The sequence below is a fragment of the Antechinus flavipes genome, chromosome 2 (assembly GCF_016432865.1).
Source record: "Antechinus flavipes isolate AdamAnt ecotype Samford, QLD, Australia chromosome 2, AdamAnt_v2, whole genome shotgun sequence".
In the NCBI taxonomy this organism is placed as follows: domain Eukaryota; kingdom Metazoa; phylum Chordata; class Mammalia; order Dasyuromorphia; family Dasyuridae; genus Antechinus; species Antechinus flavipes.
This window is the reverse complement of record NC_067399.1, coordinates 449967084-449984336: the sequence shown is the minus strand read 5'-3', so window position 1 is coordinate 449984336 and position 17253 is coordinate 449967084. Positions and strand designations below refer to the sequence as shown.

The 17253-nt window shown below is 35.7% G+C and overlaps 1 protein-coding gene across 2 annotated transcripts in view; it reads right to left on the bottom strand.

Moving 5' to 3' along the window:
* CDK5RAP1 (CDK5 regulatory subunit associated protein 1) overlaps positions 1 to 16933 on the bottom strand; it is a 42684-nt gene extending 25751 nt beyond the window's left edge. Inside the window, exons 1-8 of one of the 2 annotated variants that reach the window (XM_051979362.1) lie at positions 16831 to 16933; positions 14999 to 15341; positions 14004 to 14107; positions 11428 to 11462; positions 10430 to 10530; positions 8460 to 8670; positions 8062 to 8182; positions 1607 to 1837 (exon numbers count right to left, since the gene is read on the bottom strand). In XM_051979362.1, coding sequence (XP_051835322.1) covers positions 1607 to 1837; positions 8062 to 8182; positions 8460 to 8670; positions 10430 to 10530; positions 11428 to 11462; positions 14004 to 14107; positions 14999 to 15320 — 1125 coding nt within the window. In that variant the 5' untranslated portion in view covers positions 15321 to 15341; positions 16831 to 16933. Of the gene's footprint in view, positions 1 to 1606; positions 1838 to 8061; positions 8183 to 8459; positions 8671 to 10429; positions 10531 to 11427; positions 11463 to 14003; positions 14108 to 14998; positions 15342 to 16433; positions 16797 to 16830 lie in introns of those variants that run through there. The other variant, XM_051979363.1, reaches the window with a different exon arrangement.
* Positions 16934 to 17253: the final 320 nt, after the last annotated feature.

Sequence of the window (17253 nt, the reverse complement as noted above, 5' to 3'; positions counted from 1 at the left end):
GACCACAGGATGAATACAGAGAGGCTTGGAGAGACTTACATGAACTGATGCTAAGTGAAATGAGCAGAACCAGGAGATCATTATATACCTCAGCAACAATACTGTTTGAGGATGTATTCTGATGGAAGTGGATCTCTTCAACAAGGAGAGCTAATTCAGTTTCAATTGATCAAGGATAGACAGAAGCAGCTACACCCAAAGAAAGAACAGTGGGAAATGAATATAAACTGCTTACATTTTTGTTTTTCTTCCCAGGTTATTTATACCTTCTGAATCCAATTCTCCCTGTGCAGCAAGAGAACTGTTCGGTTCTGCACACATATATTGTATCTAGGATATACTATAACCTATTTAACATGTAAAGGATTGCTTGCCATCTGGGGGAGGGGGTGGAGGGAGTAAGGGGAAAAATCGGAACAGAAGGGAGTGCAAAGGATAATGTTGTAAAAAATTACCCTGGCATGGGTTCTGTCAATAAAAAGTTATTAAAAAAAAAAAAGAAATAGTTAGAAATAGTAATTGTGAAAAGAATTTTGAAGCAAATTTCTCTGATGAAGGCCTCATCTCTCAAATATATAAGAAACTGAGTAAAATTTTAAATATAAAAAAGCCTTTCCCCAATTGATAAATTATCAAAAGATATGAACTATCTCCAAAGGGCTATAACATCATGCATATCTTTTGACCTATCAATACCACTACTGGGCATGAATCCCAAAAGAGATTAAATAAAAAAAAGAAAAGAGCTTATATGTATAGAAATATTTTTATCAACTCTTTTCTCAGAGCAAAGAATTGGAAACTGAGGGAAAGCCCATCAATTGGGGAATGGTTGAATAAATTGTAGTTTGTGATTGTGATTGGAATATTATTGTTCTATAAGAAATGAGGAGGAAGATGCTCATCCATGAACTCAAGCAAAGTGAAGTGTACTGTTTACAAAGTAATAGCAATGTTATGTGATGATCAACTGTTAATGACTTTGCTATTCTCAGCAATACAACAATCCAAGACTACCCTGAAGGACTCAAAATGAAAAATACTATCCATACCCAGTAAAAGAACCGACTGTGTTTGAATACAGACTGAAGCATACTTTTCTTTTTAAACATTGTTCTTCAGGTTTTTTGAGGGAAGAAGGGGAGAATCTGCTTTCTTTCATGATCTAACTTTTATGGAAATGTTTCGTATAATTTCACATGCACATTCTCAATGGGGAGAAGGGAGCAGGAAGGATGAAAATATGAAACTCAAAGTTTTAATACCAAATGTAAAAATTATTTTATATGCAATTAAGGAAAATTTATTTCCTTGAGTAATACAATTAACAAGAGTAATATAAAAACCCTAATGACCAATCTTCTTTTCAGGCTTGCCACTTCTCTCAAAATTCATTTAGCCAACAGTTGGCCCCAATCTTAGGTTCAACTTTCCATCTTTATGCACAGAAGCATTTTACATTCCTACAAAAGAAGAATAGATTTCAATGACAGGGAATAAACTATACCAGCCCTTTGATTTCTTCTTGACCCTGAACCTGTACTTTCTAAAAGTAGGAAAGATTTCCATCAAAATAAAATCAGTTCCTCATAGATTCAACACTTACCTCATCTGGAAAATCCTTGGGGTGGGGAGAAGTGAAGCGAATTCTCATTTCAGGATCGATTCTGGAGACCTGATCTAGAAGATCAGCAAATCGAAGGCCTCCTTTCTTCATCTTATAATTCGTACTAAATCCTCGACTTAAATTAGTAGGTGCTGCATTATTGAATTGGATTTCTGAGTTGTCTCGGTAGCTGTTGACATTCTGTCCAAGGAGTGTCACTTCTTTCAGACCCTGCATAATGGCACAAATATATAACAAGAGGAATTAGGAAATACTCACTTTACCTTCATACCAAACCACTACTTTGGAAATAAAGTGGATAAATAAAACAGAAGTTTAAATTTTAAGCAATTATATCATATTAAGCACCTGATAAAATGTGACTAAAAATATTTTGGTATGACTGCCATTCAGATTTACCAATACGCTCCCACAAACGATGGAACAATTTAGATACTCTTAACAGATCTGACCCAATAGCAACCTAAATTAAAAAGGGACTATATTCCTCCTGCTTCTGCCTGTTCGAAAGAGAATCTATTATTCACATGTAATAGTTTTTCTTTTTTTTTATTGAAAGTTTATTTGTTTTTATTTTTAAAAAGCTTTTTATTTTCAAAACATATGCATGGATAATTTGACAGCATTGGTTTTTGCATAGTCTTGTGTTTCAGATTTTCTCATCCTTCACCCAACGCCTTTCCCTAGATGGCAAGAAATCCAATATATGTTAAACATCATATGTAATATTAAAAAGAAAGACATCTATGTTCCAGAATCTCAGGACATCCAATTTCTTTCTTCTTAATGGGATTAAAAATTTTAGATTCTGCAAAGATTTACATGAATTGATGCTGAGTGAAGCAAACAGAACCAGGAAAACACTGTACACAGAAACAAGACTGTGTTGATGATCAACCATAATAATTCTGGTTCTTCTCAGCAATTCAAATAAACTTTGGATGGAAACTGTCATCTGCATCCAAAGAGAGAACTATGGAGACTGAATGTAGATTAACATATACTATTTTCACCCTTTTTTCCTGTCTTCCCCCCCCCCCCTTATGGTTTTTCTCTTTTGTTCTGATTTTTCCCATTATCACTCATATGGAAATATTCAAAAATGAATGTACACACATAATCTAAAAAAAAAAAAGAACAAAGAAAATTTGAACGAAAATAAAAGAATTTCAGGCTCAACATTAAAAGGAAACCAAATTAAATTTGCACCTTCTACCTCCTTTGTCATTGAAGTATATGAGAAGTTCCTTATTAATCATAATTTCGGAGGGAGGATTCTGGGAAGATGGAAGAGAAGACTGGTAAATTTCAAGCTCTTTAGATTTCTTCCACAAATAGAACAAATTTGATCCTCATGATCATAGGCTGGTGAAAAATCAAGGCTTGGGGTAGAACAGGAGATTTCTGGTGCCACTCAAGAAGATCTGAAGAAAATCCCTAGTCTGGGGATTAATTTATATAAAGGGCAAATACCTTTAGCTGCACCTAAACAAGTAGGGAGTCTGGGGCTAGCTGGGTGTGGTGGGAGCCTCAGCAGGAACTATAGACACTTTCACCTTCTCCACTGCTTGAAAAGTTGGGAGTCTGATCCTGGGAAGACTGGGTGAACTTCGACTGATGAGGGACGCTAGGCCCAGCTGTTTGCCTGACTCAAGGAGGAACCAGCATACCTGGTAAGTGCAGAGGTAGGGGAGCAGGCTGCAGGTACTTGCAGAAGAGGGGAGCTTTTGGTTTGAGATACCAGATTACCATTCCCTTACCACATGATTAGAGATACTTATACTAATATCCCTTATTTAAAAAAAAATGAACTGGCAAAACAGAATCCAATCATAGAAACTTACTATAGGAACAGGGAAGACTTGGGATTCATTTTCAGAGGAGGACACTGAAAGTAAAAAAAGCTTCTACCCCAAAGGATAACATTAAATAACTCCCTACCCAGAATTTTTATAATTCTATAAAAAGAATTTATAGAAGAATTCAAAAAAGAATTTAAAAATCAAATGAGAGACATTGAGGAAAAACTAAAATAATAACAATAATAATAATAATAAACATCCAAGAAAAACAAGATTATGAAAGAAAAGTCAACCAACTAAAAAGAAGATACAGTCTCAAAGATGAAAATAATTCTTTGAAAATTAGAATTGAGCAAGGGGAAGCCAACGAAACTATGAGACACTAAGAAATAACAAAATAGATTATAAAGAATGAAAAAAACAGAACAGAATGTGAAACATAAAAAAAGAGAGACATAGAGAACAGATGAAGAAGAGAAAATATAAGAATAAGTGGACTGCCTAAAAGTTGTGAACAAAAAAAGAACCTTGACACAATGCAAGAAGGATTCCAAGAAAAGTGTCCTGGAACAATGGACCATGAAGGGAAAGTAGAAATAGGAAAAAAATCTACTGATCACCACACCGCAACAAAATCCTTTGTGGAAAACACATAGAAATACTATTCCCAAATTTCAAGATCCTGATATCAAACAAAAAATTTAGCAAGAAACAAGAAAAAAAAATTCAAATACACTGGAACTACAATTAGAATTGTTCAGAATTTATCAGCAGTCACAATAAAAGACCACAGGTCCTGGAATCATATCTATTGACAATCAAAAAATTAGGCCTGTCATGGACCCACACTTAACACCATCTAACCAAGATAAGATCAAAATGGTTCCATGATTTAGGCATAAAGAACAAGATTATAAATAAATTAGAGGAACATAAGATAGTTTATCTCTCAAACTTGTGGAGGAGAAAGAAATTTGTGACCAAAGATGAATTACTGATCATTATTGATCACAAAATAGAAAATTTTGGTTACATCAAATTAAAAAGCCTGTATACAAACAAAAGTAATGCAAACAAGATTAGAAGGGAAGCAATAAACTGGGAAAACATTTTCACAGTTAAGGGTTCTGATAAAAGCCTTATTTCCAAAATACATAGAGAATTGACTCCAATTTACAAGAAATCAAGCCATTCTCCAGTTGATAAATGGTCAAAGGATACGAACAGACCATTTTCAGATGATGAAATTGAAACTATTTCTAGCCATATGAAAAGATGCTCCAAGTCACTATTAATCAGAGAAATGTAAATTAAGATAACTCCGAGAAACCACTACACATCTGTCAGATTGGCTAAGATGACAGGAAAAAATAATGACAAATGTTGGAGGGGATGTGGGAAAACTGGGACACTGAAGCATTGTTGGTGGAATTATGAATGAATCCAACCATTCTGGAGAGCAATCTGGAATTATGCCCCCAAAGTTATCAAACTGTGCATACCCTTTGATCCAGCAGTGCTATTACTGGGCTTATACCCAAAGAGATACTAAAGAAGGGAAAGGGACCTGTATGTACCAAAATGTTTGTGGCAGCCCTGCTTGTGGTGGTTAGAAACTGAAAAATGAATGGATGCCCATCAATTGAGAATGGTTGGGTAAATTGTGGTATATGAATGCTATGGAATATTATTGTTCTGTAAGAAATGACCAGCAGGATGAATACAGAGAGGACTGGCGAGACTTACATGAACTGATGCTAAGTGAAATGAGCAGAACCAGGAGATCATTATATACTTCAACAATGATACATATGAGGATGTATTCTGATGGAAATGGATTTCTTCAACAAAGAGAAGATCTAACTCAGTTTCAATTGATCAACGAGGGACAGAAGCAGCTACACCCAAAGAAAGAACACTGGAAAATGAATGTAAACTGTTTGCATTTTGGTTCTTCTTCCCGGGTTATTTTTACCTTCTGAATCCAATTCTTCCCATCCAACAAGAGAAATATTCTGTTCTGCACACATATATTGCATCTAGGATATACTGTGATATATTTAACACGTATAGGACTGCTTGCCATCTCCGGGAGGGGATAAAGGGAGGGAGGAGAAAAGTTGAAACAGAAGTGAGTGCAAGAGCTAATGTTGTAAAAAATTACCCAGGCATGGGCTCTGTCAATAAAAAGTTATAATTATTAAAAAAAAAAAAAATTAGGCCTGTGACCAAAAAATATTATAGCCAGCAAAATTGTCTATAATATTAAATGAGAAAAATGGACATTCAATGAACTTGCAGATTTTCAGGACTTTCTCTCAGGACATACGCAAATTCAATAGGATATTTAACATATAAGAGCCAATATCAAAGACTGATTTTAAGGAACTTAACATGGACAAATTGTTTATGATTTTTTTAATATGGGAAATGTATACCATATGTTCAAGATTGACATCAACAATAGCGTAGCTCAAAAGATTGGGGCAGAGTTAAGGTAAAAGGACTAATTATGTAATGCAAAGGAGGTACAGAAGAATAGACACAGAGGCATTAAAGGGAAGAGGGCTCGTAGTTCTGAAAATCTACTCACATCAGAAATGTATTAAATAAGAAACACTATATACATATCATGAAAGGTATAGCATCCTCCAAAATCTATAAATAAATAACAGGGGAGGGAGGGATAGACAGAAGGGAAAGCAAAGAGTGAGGAAAAAAGACAAGGGAAGAATCCTGGAGTAGGGGAAGTTAAGTAATAGCAAGGCAAATTAGGAACAGAATTAAAGCAAAAACTCAGCAGGGATAGGAAAGATATTTATGATTGGGGTGGGGGCAAAGGGTGAGGTATATATATATATTTATCTATCTATATGTATATATCTATATAACTATACATAAATATATCTTTCCTTAATTATGGCTTATTTGGGCATGATGAGGGGATAAAAGCAGGGACAAAAGTTGCACAGCAAAAAAACCAAAAGAACAATTTACATGGATGTAAAAAAAAGATGGACATTCATGAGTATAATTTCTTCCTCTAATTTCTTGAATTGGCAATTTGTTGTTATATATTTTGAATCCTGCCTGATGTTCTGCTAGGCACATGACAATGTTTTCTTTTGTTTTTGTATTCCTTTTCTGTTTTTTTTTTTTTAATAAAATAAATTTTTAAAAAATCAATTATAACTTCAACATCATCAAATTTATTTTTCAGGATTGGAGTGGACTACAAATTCAATGTGAAATTTTAATAAGGGGGAAAAAAAATCGATCTTAAGATGCATTGACATACTGTTCATAATGAGGGAAGAGATGACTCTGTTTTAATTTGATGACATTTAGATTACTACACTTAAATCATCATATGAAATTTTTGAGTTGACACTAATAAGCTGTAGTGATCAAGATGATTATGGCACTGAACACCCCATCACATAAGGATGAAGAGAAGGAACTGAGGAACTCTACTCTAGTAACTTCTGAGGTATCTTCTAAGTTTAAGATTTTAGCATTCTCTGATTGAATAAATACTAATGAGACAATCCTAATTTAACTTCAACTTTTTAAAAAAGTATAGATTTTTAAAAATGTTAAAAGAATGGCACCAGCACTCTTTCTTTAGTCACATTGCTAAATATTTGTTTCTGATATTCAAAAGAGATGATCACAAAAGATACTAATAAACTGTTTATTTATATTATCAAATAAGATCTATATAAGAACTGGAAATAGCCTCTGCTGAAATGTTGGTGAAGATCCCAGTTTTGCAAAGCAGCATGATTTTCAAATAATGTTCTTTCCAATTTGACAGCACTAAATGAACATATATCTGACCAAGCTAGGTGAATATGAAACTATGAAGAATGAGTATAAATAATGCTCATGAGTACAGTTACAGGCTTGAACAAGAATGAGCTACATGACATTCTTGTTCTTCAAATCTCATAACAAATTCCAAAGATGATGTCTGAGAAAAGATTTTCAAATTTGACAAGTAAAAGATAATTGATAACTTTGGAAAGAGCAGTTTCAATTTAGTTTAGAAGACAGACTGTAAAGTTCCAAGAAGTGAGTGAGAAAAGAAAGAGAACCAGTGAGTGAAAACTATCTTTTGGAAGTTTGGCTGAGAAAGGAAGAAGAGAGATAGGATGTAGGATAAATTTTTTTTCTTATACTTTTTTATTTACAAGATATATGCATGGGTAATTTTTCAGCATTGATCCTTGCAAAACCTTCTGTCCCAACTTTTCCCCTCCTTACCCCCACCCTGTCCCCTAGATGGCAGGTAGACCAATACATGTCAAATATGCTAAAGTATATGTTAAATACAATATATGTATACATATATAGGATAATATTTTAAGGAAATAAGAAGATCCTAAAGCATTTTTAAGGATTGAGAAGAGTTGGGTATATTTGAAGACAAAAGAGAAATTATTAGTTGACATCAAGAAGTTAAAGATACATACATAATCATATCAACTACCTAGAGATCTTTTATTTAACACCAGTTGAGAAGTTTCCTCTTCCAACTTTTAGGTCCTTCATTTATGGGATTAGCAGACTACATCAGCCTCTTACTTTCCCACAGTACTAAAAAGGAATAATGCACAAATAATATATCACCTGCTCAGAGAGTTTCTTCACTTCCTCCAGAATGGAGGCAACTGGCCGGCTCCTTTCACGACCCCGTGTGAAAGGAACGATGCAGTAACTACACATGTTGTCACAACCTCGCATAATTGACCTGGGGATAAAAGCATCAGAATTTATCAAAGGATGTTCTTTGAGATACAAAAAATAATTAAAAGGTTCCCAACATTGCCATCTTTCATTGTTCTGAGTTTCTTTTAGGGTACATACCCACACAAGATTACATTCAGATTTTAGAGACATGTAGAAACTTGTCCTCTTTCAGAATTAAGGCATAAAACATAAGACTCTACTTTGTATCATTTGTATCTGAACTAATACAAGAATCATCAAAAGGAGATCTTCAAACTCATCACTGAGGAAATACTCACACAAATGCTGATGTGGCATTTGGACTTGTCTGAACGGGCATGATGTCTGCATAGGTCTCTTCCAGTGAAAGCAGAACGTTAGCAGATCGCTGGCCAGAGTCAGCTAAAGTCAGCAGTCGAGGAAGATCCCGGTAAGAGTCTGGCCCAGCTATAATGTCCACCAATTGTTCCCTCTGCAGGATCTCTTCTTTCAACCTTTCAGCCATACATCCTGGGAAAGGGAAAATATAGCTATGCAGTGGTGTTTCTCAGAGCTCATGCTAAACACACAAACCTACACCCCCCACTATGAATATTTTTCTGCACAAATAAATCGAGAAGAAGCTTAGATCCTCAAAGTGGTCATCTGAGTGCCAAACATCTGAGGAAAAGGAAACAGCCACTTATTCAGAAACCTTTTAAATACATGAGCCTTAAATTGAACCGACCATTATCTGTAATGATTTATAGGCCAAAAATAATACAGTAATAGGAAGGGTTTTTTTTTTCCCCTACACCTATGTCAATGCCTTTTCTTCTTTCAACCCCTTTCCCAATGGGTGTTGCTTTTAGAAATATGGGAAATATATGACCTATGTTTGAGAGTCCCCCCATAGTGCTTGGCTATAAGGAGGATGTGTCTCAAGTTTCCAGAATAAATCTTCTTGGATGGTATCTAAGACATACTTAACTATAAGCAAAAAACCTGGAGCATTTGACAATGAACTGATAATGATATAGAGGCTACTCTGGGTTCTCAAAGGGTAGGCCAGGATGCATAAACTCTGGCTAAGATAGCACGCTAAAAAGGACTTATTGATAGATTTATGTTTTTCTTACACAAAGATAAACTCAATTCAGAAAGATTTGTTACTATTGTTTGCAATGTGATGAGTTTTTCAAACACAACAGTTCTCAAAATATTTTTGCTAAACCAAAGGAGTTACCCACATTGGTAGAAAAATGACTACCAATACAGATTAATGAAATATTTGAAGAAGTTTTAAAATGTATCTTAATATATATTACTTAAGAGAAATTCCCAAGAAGTTCATGATAGCATGAGAAGCCAAAAGATTGTAAACTTAGGACTGGACAAGGCTTTATGATGAGGAAAATGAGATCCAGAGACATTAAGGGTCTTGTGTAAGGTTTCACAAGTAGTAAATATAAGAGGTGAACCTTAAACCAAGTCCTATGACTCCAGTCAAAAGACTCTATTACCACTGTATGATCTATCTTTTTCAACAATGTGCTGTAGGAAAACCTTCATTAAAGTGCTACTCTGATAAGTCATGGCATAGAGGTGACCACAAACTCTGGGAAGGTCATACCACATGATAAGAATTGTTGTCTCAATATAAAGGTCCCTGAGACCAGGGACCAGCTTTATGTTGTGATTGTTGTTGAAAAACTAGGCTTCAATTTTTTCACCTACTAAAGAAGGGAAGAGGAGAAGATATTCTCCAAGGCTCCTTTTAGCTCTAAATCCTAAGGAGAGTCTATTTAAGCTCAAAAAAGGCTCATAACTAGGGGGTTGGCCACCAGATGATGACTTTTTGGTCATGGCAAGTATGAATATCTTTAACTATAATATGTAGAATTGTGATCTCCGTGGAGAAAGTACTCGCACTAATAAAATGATACTCTTATGGGGTAACTAAGGCACTGTCCCACTCAGCCTTCTTTTATTACACATACTCCCTAGGTACATAGGGGCATGTGTTTCCTTCATTCCTTCAGACTGCCAATTGCTCAAAGAAACTACATTTTCTTTATTCTCTATTTTCTTTTCCAACACTGTAATATACAAGACTTTGCACAATGGGAGGCTTTGGTATAGTAAAGTCAAGATACAATGATGTCCTATTGGATCTGCTCAAGAGCTCACAAGTGGCTATCTCCAAGGAAGAATCTATATTCCAGCATATATAAAGCCCATATAAAGCCCAATCCACCAAAATGACTGTCACTTCCAAACTTTAGGATACCTAGAATCCCAATTCGAAGAGGAACTTGTGATTTGAGCCGTCTGGCCTTTACAGATTTAAGTCGTTTTAAACGATGCCAGATAGCCTGTTCAGCCTTCTCCCTGTAGCATAAAACAACAGCCCAAGTTAGAATTAAAATGATCGGCACATTTAAAAGTAGCAACCCTTTAAATAAGTGGAGGAAGAGAAAATAATGTTATAAATTACTTTGGTCCTCTCAGTAGCCTTGCAGAGAGGGATCATTCATGTAATGTAATTTTAATGTAATTACTGATAGAAAAATAACTATGAAAAATATGCATGAACTGATGTTAAGCAAAGTAAGCAGAAGAAACATTTTAAACAGTAACATAAAGGAAAACAATATGGAAAGGCTTCAGAACTCTGCTCAATGCAGTAACTAATAGTGACTTCAGAAGTCTGACCATCAATCAAACCTTTGGCCACTTGTAGACAAGATTTGGATGACAGATATGGAATGTAGCATACATTTTCAGACATGGCTAACATCAGTTTGTTTTGCATAACTGAATTTTATTATTGGGTTTTCTATGACTAGGGAGAGAGACATTGGAAACTGACAATTTTCTAAAAGGAGCATTATTAAAACATACAGTCATATTTAGAAAGGAAAACAAGAACAGAACACCTATGTTTAACTCAAAAAACACCTATATTTAACTAGAAAAGGATGCTAGTAAGACCTAGGTGCCTAACTTCAATTGGGGGAAAATTAGGTCCTCTGAACATACAGTATATCCTTAGTCCTAGAATCAAAAGAACTATTTAAAGGATGAAGAAAACTGAGCATAAGTCAATCCCCATTCCCACTATTAGGATTGATCTTAGGATTGCATTACAACTTACAGTTATTCAATAAACATTTATTAAGAACCTTTTAAGTGCCTAGTACCATATAGCCTACAGATGGCAGGTCAACATTCCATAATATGATGACAGTGAATTATTCTTATCTGCTAATATGGACAAATCCTTACCTGATTGAACATGTGACAAGAAGAATCACATCAGCCTGAGATGAAAGCAAGAAAAAAAAGAAAAGAAAAATGATCATTTTTGAAGTCAAGGAATTCCTTGAAGAATTATTAGTACAAATTCCATCTATGCCTCTCCATCCTTATGACAAGCTCTGGTCATTCTGTCCTGCCCTGATCTTCTTCAAGTCTGTCTTCTCTGGAATCCTTTCAACAACTTATACTCAGGCCTCTACCCTTGAATCTTCTGAATCATTATTCTATCACTCAAAAGTCCAATCCTAGTGGCAACCAGTACATAAAGACAGAGATAGAAGATGAAATATTAGGTACGAGAAACAGTAATTAGGTCGATTTGGCTGGACTGTAGAGTTGAGGAGAGTAATGTGAAATAAGGCTGGGAAGGTAAACCATAATCAAGTTATAAAGAACTTTTAATGTCAAAGGAAGATTCTAGAGACAACAGAGAACAAGTAAAGTTTACTGAGTTAGGGGAGTGACAAGGACAAAGAAAATCACTTTGGCAGTTATATAGAGGATGCATGGAGTGGAGATGAGGCAAGGAAACCAATTAGAATGCTATTGCAAGAAAGGAATAAAGGACAAGAAAAGGGGGTGGATGTGTAAGCAGACAAAAAGTAAAGAGAATTAAGATTTATTTAAGAGATTTATATTTATTTAAGAGATATTATACAGGTGGATATGACAGGATTTATGGAATGATAAATTAAGGAAATAAGGATATTATTAACAGTAATAAAAATTCAGAAGAGGATTGTGTTTGGTGATTTGAGAGGAAGACAATGAATTGTGTTTTTAACACATTAAATTAAAGATTAAGTTTAAAATGTCCAACAGATGATGCAGGAGTTTCATTCAGAAAGGAGAACAGAGCAGGATACAACAGATTGGAGTCAACTGGAGTCATAACTTATCCCCCTTCTATCTTTCTAGTCTTCTTACACTTTACTCCCTAGCATGAACTTACTCTTCAAGCCAATGACCCTGACTTTCTTGGTGTTCCACAAACAAGATACTCCATATCTGTCCCAAATACATTCTCCAAGTAACTGTCCATGTCTGGAAGGTTCTCCTTCATCATCTCTAGTTACTGGCTTCTTAAGTACCAACTAAAATCTCATCTTTTACAGAACATCTTGTCCAACCTGTCTTAACTCTAGTGCCTTCTCTGCATGCTAATGATTTCCTACTGATCCTGTATATACTTTGTTCTGTAGCTGTTTGCTTGTTGCCTCCCCATCATATTGTGAACTACTTCAAGGGTGGGATTGTCTTTTGCTTTTTTTTTTTTTTCCTATCATCAACCCTTAGTATAGTGCCTGGCACATAGCAGGCACTTAAATATTTGCTGTTTTATTGAATGAATTGTATGCATCTGATCATTAAACCCAATAAAGGGAAAAGCAGGTGGAAGACAAAATTTTAGAGCACATCCACAGTTATGTGGTATGAGGGATGATGACTAAACAAAGGAAATCAAAAATATAATAAATAAGAGGAAACCAAAAGAGAACTGTATCTTGAAAACTTAGAGATTATATAGGAGGAGAGGACTGTCATTGGAGTCAATGTTTTCAGGGAAGTCAAGAAGGACAAAAATTAAGAAAAAGCCTCGACATCTGATAACTAAAAGGTCACTGGTAACTTCTGGGAGAACAGTATGGGAGGATGAGGTGGCCTTCCAAATGCTAAATCATATACATCTCATCCCTTTTCCTCTTCCCTGGGATTTTGTTCCAAAAATCATTCTCAGCCTCTCTCTCATCATATTTAATTCCTCCCTATCAGCTTTCCCTATCTCCATCACTTACAAATCTACTACTAAAGATCAAACCTTGAACCTGACATTCCCTTAAACTAATAGCCAATAGCTCAACACCTTAATTGCTTAACCTCTAAAAAAGAAAATCAACACTCCAATGATTCCACTAATTTCCTCACTACCCACTCACTCCTCCAACCTTGGTGAACCAGTTTCTGACGCCAGTGCTATAATGAAAACTCTTCTCTCCAGATAACCAATCACCTCCAAATTGTAAAACTAGCAGCCTCCAAATCTTTATCGTCTGCTGTGTTTGCAATAATCACACTATTTACCATCTCCTTGTTTTCAATATTTTTCTTTTGTTTCCATGAAAACATTTATATGTAGAGTATCTAACTTATAAAAAATATTTAATGGCTAATGAATTTAATAAAACATCTCATACATAAGAGTTTTTTTCCCTTTAACAAGACTTCAATGTACATCCCCTACAACTTTTTTTGATATTTTAAAAAAATTTACTCATTCTTTTTTCATAAATTATTTCCTAATAAGCACCATCTTTCTAAATCAATAAATCTTTTCTCACACAACAAAGAAAAAGTTAAATAAAACCAACTGACAAAACAATTATGCCTGATAGCTTAAGCAACATTTTGTTCTCACAATTTTCCACCTTTCTACCAAGAGAAGGAAAGTATACTTCATTATTTCTTCTATATAACCAATATTCCAAACCATATTTAGGAACTTCTAGGCCCATGGTATAAGAAAAATTAAAATGATATCGTACCTCATGAAGGTTCTTAGTTCTCAAGTAGCCATTCTTCTCCAGAATGGACCAAGCAATCTCTGCATCATTAACATTCATTTGGCAGCCATATGTCTCCAGATAGACTAGAAAAAGAAAGGAAATCATATATGAACACAATACATAGGAGAGAGAAAACAAAGAAAGGGTTATAGATAAGAATACTTTTTAAAATGCCCTGACAACACCTGAAACTACATTGACATATCAGGTTTACTAGTAATGGCGTTACATAAACATTAACAGAGTCATATCATCATATATCAGTTATCTCATCTATAAAATGAGAAAAGGAGTTGAGCCAGATAATTTATTCAAGTAGCTACCAGCTATGGGATCTGTAATCCTGCTACTCTGAAATAACAATATCAATTTTACAAAACTCTTCATAAAGCTAAAAAGTGTGACTAAGGTTTTGCTGATTCCCCTATTTAAATATGAACAGTGAATATTTAACATCATAAGCCTAAATGATTCTTTATTCTTTTATACCTTTTGGCAATCATTTCAACAATTAAAAGAACAGAAACTATACAAAGATCATATAGCAAGACAAAGGCATACTAAAAGAATAAATTTCCAAGAATTCAAACCATAGGCAAGCTGAACATAAATTTCCTCTTTGTTAATATGCAAGTCTATAAAATTTAATATTTGCAATACTTTCAAAGTTTCTTCCATGGAAATATCTAATTGTATAATGAACCTCTACTGGAGCCAAATCTTCTGAACCCTTCAGGCTCAGGACCATTATGAAGCAGTATGACAGATACTAAAAATTAAGTTAAAACTAGAGGTTCTAATTAACAGAAAATAAAAATGAATGATCTTTATTTTAATAATTAAATGTCACAGACATACAAAATAAAACAAAAGAGAGAAAAAAAATGTAACAGTAATCAATAGTTAAGACCTGGGACATGTAAACTATATTAACACTGAGGCATACCAGAGACAGAAAGGAAGTAAAAACAGACCTTTTCTCCTTTTTCCTACAAGGGCTTCTGTAGAAAGGTAAGGGGGCATATCCTCTACTGCTGCAGAGGAATCAGATTTTTCTGATTCCTCTTGAGGTGTTAAGACATTTCTTAAAAAGTGCTGAAATGTTGGTCCTGTAGCCAGTCTGGAGCTGAAATCCCTCTGGACACCATTATCTTGCTGTTTTTCTAAGTCTGGATATACTTTTGTCTTGAAATTACTTGTTGTTCTGTAAGTTCTGAAGATCTGCCAGATTACCAAGGACAACGGACTCTGCCTCAGAGTCTGACTGGTTTTCAAGGCGTATTTTAAAGGTTGCATGTCGAGAGGAAGAGATCCAAACTGCACAAAGATTAAAAAATGACAAACATATTATAATCAAATTACTTTCAATGAATAATCTCTATTTAAGTCCACTTCTGATGCCCTCCTTATTACATGAAGATAAAACTGAATCCACAGTTTTGGGCCAGGGTAATGCTTCCCTTCTGAAACCTCTGCCCATTGCTCCTAATTCTAACTTTCGGGAACAAGCGGGGCAAAAATATTCTGCTTCCATATCAAACTACCACAGAATGGGACTATAATAGCATGTGCAAATTTTGGTTATCTTACCAAGCCAAAAAGACTCAAGTATGGACTTAGTGACCAACTGTATGTTGGCTATTCAGCAGATCTGCCTAAGTTCATAAAGGGTCAGAATGGCTAATAGAAGATAATTTTTTTTTTTTTTAAATAATGAAAGCGCCTCTGAAGAGGCATCTATCAAATTAAAAAGGAGTGCAATTTAAAGGGTGTGTTCACATCGACAAAATTATTGATCTCCAGTTTCAAAGTAAGATAAATGAAACCAAATTTTTGAAAAATAATAAATACTTGAAACTTGAGATATTTCCTTTGTAATTCTCTCAGATTATGCCATTTAAAGTGAAGTATTACATATACATTTCCTTGCACAAAGCCCCTCAAAAGTCCCTCAGGGCACAAACTTTTTACTACATTCCTCTCCAACTCATGCCAGGTAAGCGTCATTATATTCTAGCAAAGGAACTTCTCATTCTCCTCACATTATAGATGTCATGCTCCACATCTAGAATACCACCCCTACTCATCTACACTTTCCCATTCCAAAACTGCATGAAAATTTGCCATTTTTACAAGAAATTTACCAATTAATCTCACCTTACTCCAGGACTGTAACATATATGATGTCTCTAAGATAACATTCATTTCTATACCTCATGATTATTTATTACCAAATAATTCTGCATATTTCCATCAAAATTAAGGAAGATAAGTGTCCCCTCCACTATTGGTGCACTTGGTGATATACCCTTGTTAACTAAGACAATGTAACGTCCTACGTTCTACCATCTAGAGTAGGTAGGCGGAGCGTTCATTTTTACTGTGCTCTTCCACTTTGCTAACACTTACAAAGAACGAACAAAGTCAAGGTGTAGTGGGGCAAGTGCTGAAAACGGAAGCGGGACATCGGACACTTCCTAGGGGTTCTGGTTTAACGTTTCTCTCGGTGTGTCCCTACCCCAGACCGGGTACTAGTCACTTCAGACGCGGCTTGTGCAGTCACCTATCCCTTTCCCCCCGGCCCCAAATGTAGTGACTGCCCGCGAGTCCCCTAGAGGTCACATCTAAAACCAGGGTGGGGGGGAGCGGGGGTGGAACCGTCTGGAACACTCAAGATCGCATGGGAGAGGGGCAGGGGTGGAACAGAGAGAGTTTGAGAACATGTGCGGGACGTCTATTAATACGACTCGGTCCAATCAAACGGTGTTAGGGTCCTTAATCCGCTGAAAATGTCGCTCCTTCCTACCTGTCAGTCCGTGGTCACCTTCCCGACTTTGGCAAGGACGCTGGGAAACTAACGTAAAGGGAGCCAGCAGCAAACTCGATCATGTCACAGGCTCTAAGTGGCTGCGCAGGCGCGCTACTCCCATAGTGCAAGTAGTCCTCCCGGAAACAAGCCCCTTGAGATGAGTTCCGCCCGGCTTCCCTGCAACAGGAAAAGTCTTCCTTTCCCAGCTACGGTTAATAATCGTCCTCTCCCCAAGAAAATATTGATAAGGAAATATGGAGGGCCTGCGGCGGGGGAAGGAATCCTATGCCTTGTAATATTAGGGATTTTCCACGGACTGACCTTCCTTCCACTAAAGAATTGGGGATCTTGAGCCTAAAGAAGAACCTTGGGGGAAACATAAGAAGGTCCCATTCTGTGGCAGTTGGATGTGGAAGCGGA